The 14,044-nt window shown below is 49.5% G+C and overlaps 1 protein-coding gene across 4 annotated transcripts in view; it reads right to left on the reverse strand.

Annotated features, from left to right (window-relative positions):
• Positions 1-14,044, reverse strand: part of SSH1 (slingshot protein phosphatase 1) — a 55,608-nt gene that overhangs the window by 19,862 nt on the left and 21,702 nt on the right. For 3 of the 4 annotated variants that reach the window (XR_009692806.1, XM_061141691.1, XM_061141690.1), the window contains exons 3-7: positions 9,858-9,961; positions 5,517-5,581; positions 4,924-5,045; positions 2,833-2,901; positions 1,201-1,266 (exon numbers count right to left, since the gene is read on the reverse strand). Coding sequence is in view for 3 of the 4 variants with exons in the window: in XM_061141691.1 (XP_060997674.1) it covers positions 1,201-1,266; positions 2,833-2,901; positions 4,924-5,045; positions 5,517-5,581; positions 9,858-9,961 (426 nt within the window). In the remaining variant the exon portion in view is untranslated. Of the gene's footprint in view, positions 1-1,200; positions 1,267-2,832; positions 2,902-4,923; positions 5,046-5,497; positions 5,585-9,857; positions 9,962-14,044 lie in introns of those variants that run through there. The other variant, XM_061141692.1, reaches the window with a different exon arrangement.

The following is a 14,044-nucleotide window of genomic DNA, read 5'->3' on the forward strand; positions in this document are numbered from 1 at the left end:
TTTAGCAGAGCAGTTGGAAGGAAAGTTTCCTCAACACGCAGCACAGAGGTCTGGTTGTGTCCTCAGTCAGTTAATTTTCAGCTCCCTCCCATCAATGTCAGAATAGCTTAGATGCTCAGATTTCCTAGGGAAATGAGTTCTAGAAACTAATTTTAATATGAGAACTGCAGAAGAGGTTTGGGAAGGCAGTGGGGCAGAAAAAACGAAACTGCAGACGCATATGGTAGCAGCCAATTTACTTATCCTTTTACTACTTCTTTTTACAAAAATATGGGCTGAGTATTTCTCAGTGATTGAGGTGGATCAGGTATTAGTGAAGGGCGGACAAACGAGACCTTGGATGGAAAAATTATCAGAGAACAAATGGCTACAGTGAACAGTGTGTGGGGGGCATCCCTTAAAAGCCTGGACACAGAAGTACCACATGATCTAGAAATTCCACTCCTAGGTACATTCCCCAAAGAGCTGAAAGCAGGGATTCAGCAGATACTTTGTCCGCCAGAGGTCACAGCAGCTCTATTCACAGACGCCAAGAGGAGGAAGTAACCCAAACGTCCACCGAGAGACGAACAGATAAACAAAAGCAGTGTATCCATATAATGAACTTACCGTTCAGCCTTAAAAAGGAATGAAGTACTGCAACATGGATGAACCCTGAAAGCATCGTGCTAAGTGCAAGGAGCGGACACGGAAAGACGAATGCTGTATGGCCCCATTTATATGAGGGACCCAGAATAGGCAAACTCAGAGAGAGAGCGAAAGATAGAGGCTACCAGGGGCTGGGAGAGGGGACAATGGGGCACTAATGTTTAGTAAGTGCAGAGTTTCTGTTTCAAGTGATGAAAAATTCTGGAAATGGACAGCGATGATGGGTGCACAACACTGTTAATGTATTTAATGTCACTGAACTGCAACCTTAGAAAATGCTTAATGGACTTCCCTGGCAGTCCAGTGGTTAAGTTCCCAATGCAAAGGGTGTGGGTTCGACGCCCCTGGTTGGGGAACTGAGATCCCATGTACTACACAGAGTGGCAAAAAAAAAAAATGCTTAAAATGGTAAATTCTATGGTACATGTATTTTGCCACACACATAAAATAAACATACCTAAATGTGCTTCTAAGGAGATGGGGCTTTTTAATTCGTGCTGTCAGCTAGGAAAATATGTGTAAGGAGTTAAGAGTCCCTAAAACCACACTTACCACATGGCCTGGACAGACACAGGCTTGAAGACGTGCATCCTCCCAGCGGTGCTGACACTGAACCCACTGAGGATGAAAAACAGAAGACGGCGTGGTGAGAAGGCGGGGCCCCCAACCACAGCACTGCCAGGCGGCGGTGGACACCCCGAGGACAAGTCTGTCTCACCCTGTCTGACAAGGGACCGCTGGCCACAGAGACAAGGGCAAAAGCCAAAAAAAATGAGAGAGACAGGTCGGAAGACTGGCTTCTAACCCACCAACACAAAGTCAGCCAAAAACCAAAAGCCCAGCAAAGGGAAACCCCAGCAGTGGACACTCTCACTTCACTTGCCCACCCCGCTCCCCAACTTCTGGCCCCACACACACTATCTAGGTTCTCTTTTTTCATTAGGGTCTTAGGTGCAGGCATGTGGGATCTAGTTCTCTGACTAGGGATCAAACCAGGGGCTCTCTGCATTGGGAGCTTGGAGTCACAGCCACTGGACCATCAGGGAAGTCCCCATCTGTGTTTTTCAGAGTTGCATAACAAACACATTAAAGAAAGATAAAAGTTTAAAAGGGAAATATATATGGCAATTCCTTGGAGGTTCAATGGCTAAGGCTCCTTGCTTTCATTGCGGGGGCACAGGTTCGATCCCTGGTTGAGGAACTAAGATCTTGCAAGCTGCACAGCAGGGCCAAAATTTTTTTTTTAAAGTAGACAAATAAAAATTTTAAAAAAAATTAAAAAGTAATTGTAAGCCCATGTCTTCAGTAAATCTAATTTTAATTTTTCCCTCCCAGTTTTATCGATGCAGCCACATAACTTTTCTTGCTGGAATCTCAGTGGAGATCACTTCCTCTCCTGCTTCTTCCCACTCATGGCCGTCCCTGAGGTTCCCCCCACCTCGCTGCCACTCTCGGATCTGGACCGCCCTCTGGCCCTGGTCTACGAGCCCAGGCCCGTTGGGATGATTCCTCCTCTGCAGCGCCCCCACGAGGCACCTGAAACACCACTGCACCTGTTGCTTCTTTGTCTTCCCTCAGCCCCCAGAGACCTGGAAGTCCAGCCGCACCACATTCACCCGTGCACTTGCAAGGACCAGCCCCAGGGAGGGCACACGGCGAGTGTTCATTTAACAACTCAAGGCAAATGAATGAACGTCCGTTTAATGCTCTTCTTGAACTTCATACAGCAGCAGATCTCCCAAAAACTAGAATGTTTCTATTGGTACCTCATGACCCAAACTCCCTTCTCATTAGAGGTGTGTGCGTGCTCAGTTGTACCTGCCTCTTTCGAACCAAATTGACTATAGCCGGCCAGGTTCCTCTGTCCATGGGATTTCCCAGGCAAGAATACTGGGGTGGGTTGCCATTTCCTCCTCCAGGGGATCTTCCTGACCTAAGGATCGAACCCATGTGCCCTGCATTGGCAGATGGATTATTTGCCACTGAGCCCCAGGGAAGCCCAAACCCCCTGGTAACACGTCCCGAAGGGACCGTGCCTTGTGTGCCTCACAGGAGGGCAATGCTACTCCCCTGACGTCATAAACATGTCACACACGAGAGTCTGTTAACGATTATCCGATGTCCAAACTGACTCGTGTTTCAAAGTCTAGGGTGAAAGAAGCCTTTCTAAAGAGATCTCCTTACCCATCTCCATCGAGGTGGATTTTTGTGTCGCTCCACAGTCGGAGAACCATTCCGATGGTACAGCTTTTACTACACAGGAGGGAAGAGGAGACATCTGGAGTTAGGGTCCACCCTCCTGCACGAGGCCTTCCCTCGCTGTGTCTCCACCCAGCTGGTCCAGTTCACGGGGAGGAACCACCACCTGCCCTGGGTCCGGCTGCCTAGGGGTGGATCTGAACGCAGGGACTGCTCACCACTGAATTCCAGAAGACGCGGGCCTGGGATGGCCAGAAACCCCAGCTTAGAGACAGTCACGGGGGACCACGACTCATAAATGCCAGGTCTGAGCTGCAGCTCTCGGGGGCCAGGAGCAACCAGCTGACCACATGCCCGCAGTGCAGCGGGGGTGAAGCCGACAGCGGCAGGCACATGCCTGGCATGAGGCTACACGCAGCTTGGGTGACACAGGAAGTGGTGGCAGCTACCCTCCGTCTCCTGTCCTGGGGTGGCGGGGGTGGGGAGAGTGCCAACACCAGGACTGGGGTTCGCTTCTGGACCTCTGCTTCTGTACCTGCTGTGCAGCTGGTGCTTTAAAATTGAGCTTCATCTGCTTTTTTGTTTTTTGCCCATCCCAACAGCGAAACAATACCTGACCACTTCAGAGCCTGGCATTGCTGAGAAACACAGACGGAAAGAAAGGGTTTTATTAGAGGGTCTCCTTGGATCACTATGAAAATTCTTCAGGCATTTGAAAATGGGTCGGCTTGTGAGAAACAGCCATCACTGCCAGGGCCAACTCAGACCACCTCTGGGGACCCTACACGGGCATCTCTGCTGCGGGCTGACAGACCCCAAGGGAGTATGTCTATGCACACAAAGCCACGCACACGGCAGTCCTCGGGTTTACGAAACCCACTCATCCTCTGAGTATCAGCAGCCGCGGGGGATCTTTTCAAACCCTGTGCTTCTGTATCTGCCTTCCTGTTACTTCATTTGCTTGTAACAAGCAATGAAGTCTTGGTCGCAAGGGTGGGGCTAGCGGCAGCCCCCTAGCAACAAGAGGAGACAGCACGGTCTGCCTCCACGGCTCGTGGTTTCTGATATCAATTCTGCCTGAAGTGCTCTTCCAACGCACCCTCTGACCTGCCCCAACCCCGGACTCACCTGAGAAGCCCACTCGTCCTCTAAGACTCAGCTTAGCCATCGCCTGCTTCTGAAGGCCTTTGGCAGGCTCCCCACCAGGCCCACGCCTCTCCTGGGTCCCCACGACCACCCCACACTTCTCCATCACTGGGCACGCCACCCTGACTTCTGGTGACGGCTCTCTCCCCGCTGAGCTTACAGGCTCCTTGAGGCCGAGAACCATGGATGCTGGTGCAGCCCTGTGTGCCCAGGCTGAGTCTATTGCCTCATGCTCAGGAGAAGGCAAACGTATGGCCTGCTTAGTGAAGAGCAGGTTAATGAGGAATAAAGGGAGTCTCCTCTAGTCCAGCTTTAACAAATTCAGGTTCTGCAATGACCTCACTCGCATTAACTTCTCCGAGATTTAAGGAGAGTCGTTCACCTCCATTTCACACACATAATAAGGTCTATGATATAACTATTAGAAACTTGGTCTCCAGTTATTGGGAAATTCCCAACCTCTCTTCAAGCCTCCGACCCCGGACCCATCAACAAGTACTTGGGAATCCACAGGGTATTAATACTGAATCAGGCCCTTGATATAATGCCCATCGATCACATACTTCCATATGGGATGGTCGGCCTGGAAGGCGCCTTCCTGCTTTACCTGGTCCGGCTCCTGCTTGCCCTGGGGTGTTCACCACAGCTGTCACCTCCTCCAGGAAGCCCTCCTGGTTAAGGTGTCCTCTTCTAGGGCACCCCTGGGACCCAGGGTTAAATCTCTAAGCAGAGTGTAGACCCTAAGCTCTCAGAGCAGAGACTGGACCAGCACAGCACATGAAAGCTAAAACGAGGGGCTCCACAGTCCCCAGGGCCTGAGCACCTTGTCAGCTACTGTCCTCACTGTGGGTGTGGGGCCCCGGAAACCTTTTTCCAGCAGCAACTCCTGGCCCTGTTGCAGAGGGGAGCCACCGTGCAAAGCAGACTCACCTCTCCTTACTGGAGAAGTCGACTCCCAGCAGGATACTCTCCTCCGTGTCCTGGCGCCCGCTGCTGTCCACCACCACCATGTAGCGGACCCGCTCCGCCCAGGCACTCTCCAAGCGCACGGCCTAGATGGGTGGACATGCTCTCATCGGCCTGCCTTTCCAGGCGGCCGCCCCTTCCTCCACCAGCCCAAGACCAGAGACTTTTGTTTTTATCTTTCCTCTGAGAATTTTGGAATTAAGATGAAAGTCTTATATCTGGTTATTATCCCCAGCATGCGGGACAGCACTTGGCTCAGAGAAGACCCTCAAACTTCGTTAAATATAGGTGAACAAATAAAACCCAGAGAAAGACGATTCCAGCTCAGCACACACTGACCCAGAGACCTTATCCATCCTTTCCTGCACCTTCTGGGGACAGAGGAGCAGATGGGGATTTGGTCTTAGCGAACAGCTTGGGAGAATTTGCTATAATGTAAGAGAGCCAACCCCCCACTCCCCCATTCCCCAACCTCTCTTCCAACTCTTGCTTGTCAGTAAGTGCCTACCAAATGTCACAATTAAAAATGAAAACTTGCCACTCTCGTCTCTTCTTACCAGCTTGATTCTATCTTCACAGCGCAGAAGGTTGATCATGACTTGAAGATGCTGAGGCAGGTCCCCTGTTGGATGAATGGAGAAAGTTTAAAACAGGTTACCCACCTACTTTCTAGGCAGACACCCAGGAGAGGCTGGTTTTTGAGGGTCTGGCAGACCTAGACTTCCCTCAGTACACTCCAGAATACTGCACAATGAGCATGGGTGAGAGAGTTCACTGCCAGGTTTTTTAAAGTTGCTTTTGTTTTATGAACAAAATGCAATGTGGATTTTTTTTTAACATACAAAATCTGAAAAATACAGATAAGCCAAGAGGAGAAACGTTATTAAATTCAAGCAAACGTGACTTTGTGGGGGGTGGGGGGAGGGCAGCAGAAACTATAGACACAGATGAAGAGAGGGATTTGCTGAGGGCTGGTCTGAAAGAAAAAGGACTTGGGGTTATTTTCCACTTAAAGAATCTGCCTTCAGTGCAGGAGACATGGGTTCAATCCCTGGGTCAGGAAGATCCCTGAGAGAAGACAATGGCAACCCATTCCAGTATTCTTGCCTGGAGAATCCCAAGGACAGAGGAGTCTGATGGGACTACAGTCCATGGGGTCACAAAGATCTGGACATGACTGAGTGACTAACATGCACACACCACTTTCCATAAGAAAGGGTGAAAGACACGACTTCTATAAGCAGGAGGGGAAATGTTTTAAGTCACTCCACAGAGAGCAGGTATGTGCTGGGTACCCAGAGATATAATTTGAGTAAATAGCAATGGCATTCCTTTTTTTCCTGCTAAAAATCATATACTCTTTTTCTGTTTGTTTCCCCTGGGTAATTGAAAAAAGATGGGAATCCAGGGTCAGCCTCCGAACATCACTGAGTGGCCGCAGGGTCCCTGGGGATGCCTCTGGGCTGCAGGGAGGGGAAGAGAGTTTCTTGGAGGTGGTGAGCCTCCAAAGCCATGCAGGATCCAACCCACAGAAGGGCTGCGTGTCCCAGGCACAAGGGACCCCTAACTGAGCTTCCTAACTAGTAAGTAGGGAGGGTGGTTCCAATGCCGCTTTTTTCCCTAGCTTATATATATTTCAAATATGTCTGTGTGGGGTTCTTCCTGAAGAAATGGTTCAACTGTAAAGATGCTGATGCAGAAGAAAAGTACAAGGAGTAATTCACAGAAAATCCACAATCATTTCAGGTTGTGCAACACTGCTAAGAAACAATTATCTTAAGAAAAAAAAGGATCCTACAGATTACAATTAGAACCCAGGGGGATTAACCCACCGGATGTGTTCCTTTTTTTTTTTTAAACTTGCTTTTCCCATATAATTTTTTTAAGTTGGTATGCTGAATTTTCATTTTTTTATTTAGTTCAAGAAATTTTTCTTTTTTATGGCCATGTGGTGTGTAGGATCTTAGTTCCCTGACCAGAGATTAAACCCCTTGCACCCTGCCGTGGAAGTGCAGAGTCTCAACCACTGGACAGCCAGGGAAGCCCCTGGACATGTTCCTTTGGCAAAAAGCATCTTTTTAATCTTAGAGAAGGTTGACAAATGATGTGCAAATGGCACTTCCAGCCTCAGAGAGGAGTCAGTTTGTTGGAAACCTGCCCCCTTGTCTTCCCTCTTCCAGGATCCCACAGAGAACACCACCCTAGGCTGGCACCAGGTCCATGAGGAATGACGTGAGGGGACGATGCTCGCTCCTTTTCTCCACCCAATGGCACGCTCACCTGTCGTGTCACCAATGTCAGGATGGCACACACCCCCCATGGCTGGTTCCTGGCTCGCCTGGGCGCCCCCACCACCTACCCCGAGTCACGGAAGCACACGGAGGAAGGCGGACCCCAGTCCCCTGTCTGATGAGTGGCTCAGTGAAAACGAAGCTTTCCACACAGATAGCGGCCTTTCAGTGGGGCTGTCTGCTGAGACGTGGAATTGCTGACAGAGAGAAATCCCAACCCCGGGCCTGGCAGCCTCACACAGTCTCTGCATGTTAAAGTGCTCAGTAAGCACTTGCAAAAAGAAAGCAGAGAATGTGAGTCTGAAGTACAGGTCGGCCCTGGGAAGGAAGCGTCTCGGCCCGACTGGACTGAGCAGAATTACTTAACGCATAGAGTTAAGCCGCAACTGTCCTCAGCTTGGCACGGGGCTTGCTTAGGGCCTGCGGGTCGTCTGGGGGACTTGCCGTGAAGTCCAGTGTGTGCCTGACCCACAGTCATGTACTGAGCATGTGTGGCCAGTGGGCAAGCCCCGCTTTTTTGAGCTCACTGACCCCCCCAGACCCCAGGGCAGAAAAGCCAACACATCAGGCTCCCTTCCCATTCTTGTGTTACCTTCCAGAGATGCACCAACCGGCTGGAATGAGGGATTTTACAAGACGGTTTTGTGGCCACTTCCCCAAGATTGCACACAGTATGCAAATACTCATTGAATTTGAGGAAGGAGACATTTAATACTTAGGGAACAAAACTGAGCATTGGCTTTGCTTACGCGTTATGGTTAAGCCACGAACGACAGTTTACACTCCTAACAGGGCAGAACTGCTGCAGATTAAGGAGCAAAGGTTCTGTTTGTGGTTTTATTGTACCAGCAGCCACTGTAGCAATAATTACAGCTAAGTAGGCAGAGCACCTAGGAGAAGGCAGGCCTGTTAATGTGCACAAATTTTAAATTTCTCGTCATCTGAGTTACCGATATTTGATGCCCACTGTAAAGATTAGGAGACCAAGGCTCAGAAATTGACTCTGAAAGTTCTGCACACTTGCAGAACTGGGATCAGAAGCCAGGTCTGTCTGGCTCCAGAGCAAATATTCTTTCCACAAAACACACTGCCTCCCTGTGCAGAAGGATTGTTTACTTAGCTTACGACAGACCTAAATCTTGATTATACATACCGGCATGTGACAATATTGACTGAGCCTTGGGGTTTGCTATAAAATCTAAGACAGGAAATTCTAGCCTAGGGACTCAGCTCCCAGATGAGGCTTGACTGACTTGAGGTTAGACAAACAAGATGACCGAAGCGACAACAGAACTGGCCCCAACTGCCAGCTCCTTTGATTCGCTGTTGTTCTGAGAGGCGAGGTCTTTCCAGCGCCTATTCAGACGTGAGCTGCCCATCCAAGAAGCGCCTGGAGACGCTCCCCACTGGCTACAAAGATCCACTTGTACGCAAATGCCTCCCTAATCCTTTACTCCCAAATACCTTCAGGTTCAGGGTCAAGTCACCTAAGAAAACCAGTCTTATTACTTTGTTCTTGTTCGGTCACTCAGTCCGACTCTTTGCAACCCCACAGCCTGCAGCATGTCAGTCTTCCCTGTCTTTCACTTCCTGGGCATTTCTTTTCTTTTTTTGAAAGGTGTTTTTTTTTTTTTTGATGTAGACCATTTTTAAAGTCTTTATTGAACTTGTTACAATATTGCTCCTGTTTCTCTGTTTTGGTTTTTTGGTCACAGGCACATGGGATCTCAGTTCCCCAACCAGGGACTGAACCCGCACCCTCTGCATTGGAAGGGAAAGTCTTAACCATCAGACCTCCAGGGAAGTCCTTGTAGACATTTCTTATTTCCTTGCTTTTGTGCCTCAATGAGTATTTGGTTTGATCACATGTTATAATTTCTGTCTACTTCCAAAAAACCAACCCACCATTAAAGAATAAAGACTTCCCACCCCAGTAGGTGCCCAAGGTTTGTAAGAAATTCCCCAAATGAGAGCTTTCCAAATGCTCAGAGCAATGACAGACTAGACATCTAGCACCCCAAGGCAGTGATTTTCAAGGGGACAACATCTGGCTATAAGGTGCTCTGGTGCATTCGTTAAAAAGGCATGTGAAGAAAGTGAAAATTAGCTGCTTAGTTCTGTCCAATTCTTTGCGACCCTGTGAACTACAGCCCGCCAGGCTCCTCGTCCATGGAATTCTCCACAGGCAAGAGTAGGCAGCCATTCCCTTCTCCAGGGGATCTTCCCGAACCAGGGATCAAAGCCGTGGTCTTCTGCGTTTCAGGCAACTTCTTTATTGTCTGAGCCACCAGGAGGAGCCCAGGATACTGTAACTCAAAATCTGCAGTTAACTGATAGACTGAGTAGGGAATCTCCATCCAAACAGAAAGCTGCTGACCTTCTTATATACACACATGTGGTCAAAGGGGTGCTGGCTCCCAGTGCCGTCAGGAAGACACACATGGCCTCAAGAAGAGAGCCTCTAACCTGCACCTGTCATTACCAACCTGTGCTGCGCTATTTCCCTGGCCTTGAAAACCAGCCAAGTGCTGAACGCCAGTGCTGGAGGGTTGCTCTGTGGCACAGAAGGTAACTCCCTGGGTAAGAGCATCAGTTTAGAGCCATCACCTGCATGCTTGTGGGGGTGCTGAAGACTCCGCTGGCCTTGAGGGCTGCTTCCCTGCTGTAGGAAGAGGGCTGCTCCTTTCACCATGAAAAAGCTCTCACTTAAGCTGGGGAGAGAAAAAAAAAAAAAAACACAGAGCACAGTCAGGCTGGAACTCACAGAGGAAAATGGGCGAAGACGAGCTGCAGAGGGAAAGCTGGAGAGTGGCACAGAAACACGCCAACGGAATGAAACAGTTCCTACGGCGACTTCACACGGGACTCCCTGCAGCTGGAGAGTTTACGGGATAAAGGGGGAGGCTTCAGCTACAACACCTGAGGGTCTCCGCGGGCACCTCCGGCGCCCGGAGCCCCTTCCTGCAGGACACTGTGAAGGGACCCCACTGTAATATCATGTCTTCTGGAAACAGAGACCGACTCTCTGATGAGCAGAGGATGGCTCCTTTTGTGAATTTTTCAGACTTTTGCTGTTGATCTCTGCCCCCAGCGCTCTGAACTTTTAACAGCCTCACTGCTTCCTGGAGTCCTCGGTTTACAGAGCATAAGGAAGATGAAATCACACTTTCACTATCTGTTTGCATCTTAAGAAAAACGGTGGCTGTGTCCCCTGTTCCCATAGAAAAGCTCGAGTTAACCCAGTGAACTTAGCAGAGGGAATCTTTGGTCTTTGTTACTTTAACAGGCAATAATATCCATAGTCAACATGTGATTTTAAGAATTACAATAAAAAATTTCACTTTCATGACTTGGCTACCAAGAAAATCTTTAGCTTATATAGAAATCCTGCCTGTATGAACTGATAGACTCTATCAGTTACTAATTACCACCAATGACTTAGAAAAAACCATCATCTTTGAAAACTACACATAAGACACACCAAAATTATTAATAGTGCTAAGGTTATCTTCCTTCTACTTCTTAGCATCTTCCAAATTTACCGTATTGAGCAAATATTAACTTTTGTAAATGATATTTTAACTTTCAGAGTCATAAGGCAAAAACATTTCATTTTTATTCATTTATCTGTGAAAGATCACAGTTCAAATTATAGGGAGCTATATATATCATTCATTCTCTCTTGAGCAACCAATTAACATATTTGATTGAAAGAAAAATCTCTAAGAAACAGAAGCACTTTAAAAAAAACAAAAAACAAATCAATTCTTGACTGAAACACAAGGACATCTTGTGTAACATAAAACAACAAAATCATCATTGCCCAGGACAGCTAAAGTTGGTAGTTAAACATTCTCATCCTGGAATATTCAGCTAAGTCTAAAATACAACTCCAGGAGCTAGGAAACCTCACCGCAGGGGCCAGTGTCAAGTCAGCAGTTTCTGGAACTGAAAAAAAAAAACGGTTATCTTCCATACTGTGAAGACCGCCAACGAAATCTGTTCGTTTTTCTGCCTCGCACGCTAAAAAATCACGACGGCTCAAATAGCAAACGTTAAGGTTCTAGTTCGGCCCCTCTTATCCTACTGCCAACTGGCTTTATCTCTTTCCTATGGGCAACAGCTCACACCTGGACGGCGCTTCTTCACCCACCGTCACATGCTGCCAAGTCACGCTTTCCACCCTGTGCGTCCTGTACGTGTGGTGCCAGTTTCAGGCACTGAGGAGCCTAGGACTATAAATTATGGAAGAAGCAAGATGCACCCTTTCTGTGAGTCTCACTTACCCACGGCAGGCAAAAAGCTCGTTAGCATCCATTGGCCGACAGACAACCAAGGCTGTCTAGTTCGAGCAGACGGCGGAGACCTGCCCCACGCTTTTCTACCCCTGAAACTTGTCACTCACCCTTTCCTTAAAATCTCACAGCTGAGTTTGTTTTCTGAACTATGCTGTTTTAGGTAAGACACGGATCACTTACTACCTACTTTTATCGCTGCCCGAGAGACTCCAACAAAACGCATGAAATTTCAAACAGCAATCAGTTCATCGAAGGAGCTGGCAGGGGGAAGGCGGGGGGAAAACTCTGCAAGGCATCATCAACCTTTTTGTTCATAAGTTTTAAAAAAAAAAAAAAGGAAAAAAAAAATCCATAGTGACCAGAAACCTGAGCCCTCTGGAAACAGCCAGCCACTGACGGTGACCTTTGCCTTGAAAATCATGGGCAAAAATTCCCCTTGGTTTCCCTTATATTTCCTTGGGGGTGGGGGTGGGGGGGGGGTGGAGGAGGAACAACACAAAAGAATAGGCTGGTTTTATCCCATGATCGCTTTCGAGGCCCGTTGTTCCTCAGTGTTTCTGAGGCTGTTACAGAATCAAGAGCCTTGAGGCTACATGTCAATTCAGGGGGCTGTGTGCCTGGGCTCCCCGGGAACACTCTGCCTCTGTCCTCCTCTGTGCAGGGTGAGATCTGAAGCGGTAGGCGGGGAGGCTCAGAGAACACATCCTCCCCAGCCTCGGAGACGGCCCCGCGGCTCAGACAGTAAGCAGATGGGGCACAAGGAAAAACCCTCGCTGGATGACTCCCAGGGCCCAGAGGCCACAGAGCCCAGCAGTCATGGGACCTATGAAAATGAGACACGGATATTCTTTATGGCCCTGCTTCCCATCTTCTGCTCTGAGCTCACCAGAGCCTCACTCGCCCACTGGGTGGCTGATGTGAGCAACTGTCTCCAGCAGCCAGGGCTCTGACACCACACGGTCCCTGGGTTCATCAGTCTCCAGACACCCCCACTTTGGGGATGGTGCGCCTTTTCTAGGTTCTCTGGATGAGGAAAACACACCCACAAACCACCCATCCTCATTCCAGCAAAATCAGCCTTTTCCCCAAAGATGCTGGTCCCCAAAAAGACAGCTTTTTAGACTAAAGCTCTGGGAAGTCAGATGCAGGCAAACAAAACAGAAATGTTTCCCTCAGTCGCCTTGAGAAAATCCCAACAGGGATTAAGAACAAGTTCAGCCCTCCTCCCTCCCTACCCTCATCCTTGCCGCTTTTTATCTCCATGATACAGAGGAGTCTCAGAGGCTGGTTTTAGGAGATGACGTGGGGTCATAATTTGTACAGGGCACTGCAAACAGACAGGGTCCTCCGGAAAACCCCACCCTCCGAGCAGCAACAGCCAGTTGTCACCCAGAAACCGAGACGCGGGAGGGAAACAGAAATCGGCGGTGGTGATACATACTAGGTTTGCTGGAAGCCTCTGAGGAGCAGGAGGAGGGGGCGGTGGCTGGCTGGAGAGGCAGATGTCAGCACCACAGAAGAGGTCCCCGACGGCCTGCCATGGTCACATCGTGTGATCTGAACGGCCCCCAGCCCCTGGCCTCCCCGCTCCCTGGAGAAGGATGGATGTCCGAACAGGAGGCTGGACGCAGCCCTCCAGGGAAGCAGCAGAGTGCCCGTCCTGATGGAAGGAAGGATGGCGTTCCCACCCAGACAGCAAACGGCTCTGCTGGAACTCCTGTCCTTCCCTGATATTTGGGTTTAAAAAAGGCCCTTGTCCCTGCCTATCCTGATGAAAGAGGGCTATTCAGAGGGAGCAAAACAGCTGAAGTTCCTCTAATCACTTTTACTCCTACGGCTTTTTGTGGGCCTCGGGAACAAGCGATAGGGTGTGCATTAGAAACTGCGGGGAAAAACAGCTGGCGGCCCAGAAACCCGCCCCGAGCCATGAGGCCCCCATTCTCGTTCAAACGGACAGACTGAAGATTTCTGTTTCTTTCAAGTCACCGTCCATTCGCCCAACAGGGACTGTGGGCAGCGGCCATGGTTATTGGGTGTTTTTTAAAAGCACAGATACGTCCTGGAAGTCCTTCGGTCCTGCTAACTGCTCCTCGAGGAGGCAGATCTGGGGTGGGGGGGGTTGCGGTATTCCAGGTAGAGGAAAGGGGAGGGGCTCTGAGAGAGGGGCACAGGGTGGGCTTCGCAGGAAGAGCAGGTGGGTGTCCCAGAGGGTGGGGACAAGACGCTGAAACCCACCTGGCGGAAGCCAGCTCTGCTTTTACTGCTTCTTTTGGCAGAGGAAATATTTACGTTAAGGACGCAACTAACTATATACGATGCCAGGCAGGACGGGTTAAACTCCCCGAGAAAGGAAGCCTGGAGGGCTGGGAAGAAAGTGCGTCTGAGCGGCGGGTTCTGCAATGTTCTGTGAAGGAAGGGCACCGAGAGACTCCTGGGAGGGCCTCACCTGCAAGGTTCTCCCAGCTCCCGAATGATAAAATTAACCTGCACAAGAGG

The sequence above is a fragment of the Dama dama genome, chromosome 5, assembly GCF_033118175.1.
Source record: "Dama dama isolate Ldn47 chromosome 5, ASM3311817v1, whole genome shotgun sequence".
In the NCBI taxonomy this organism is placed as follows: domain Eukaryota; kingdom Metazoa; phylum Chordata; class Mammalia; order Artiodactyla; family Cervidae; genus Dama; species Dama dama.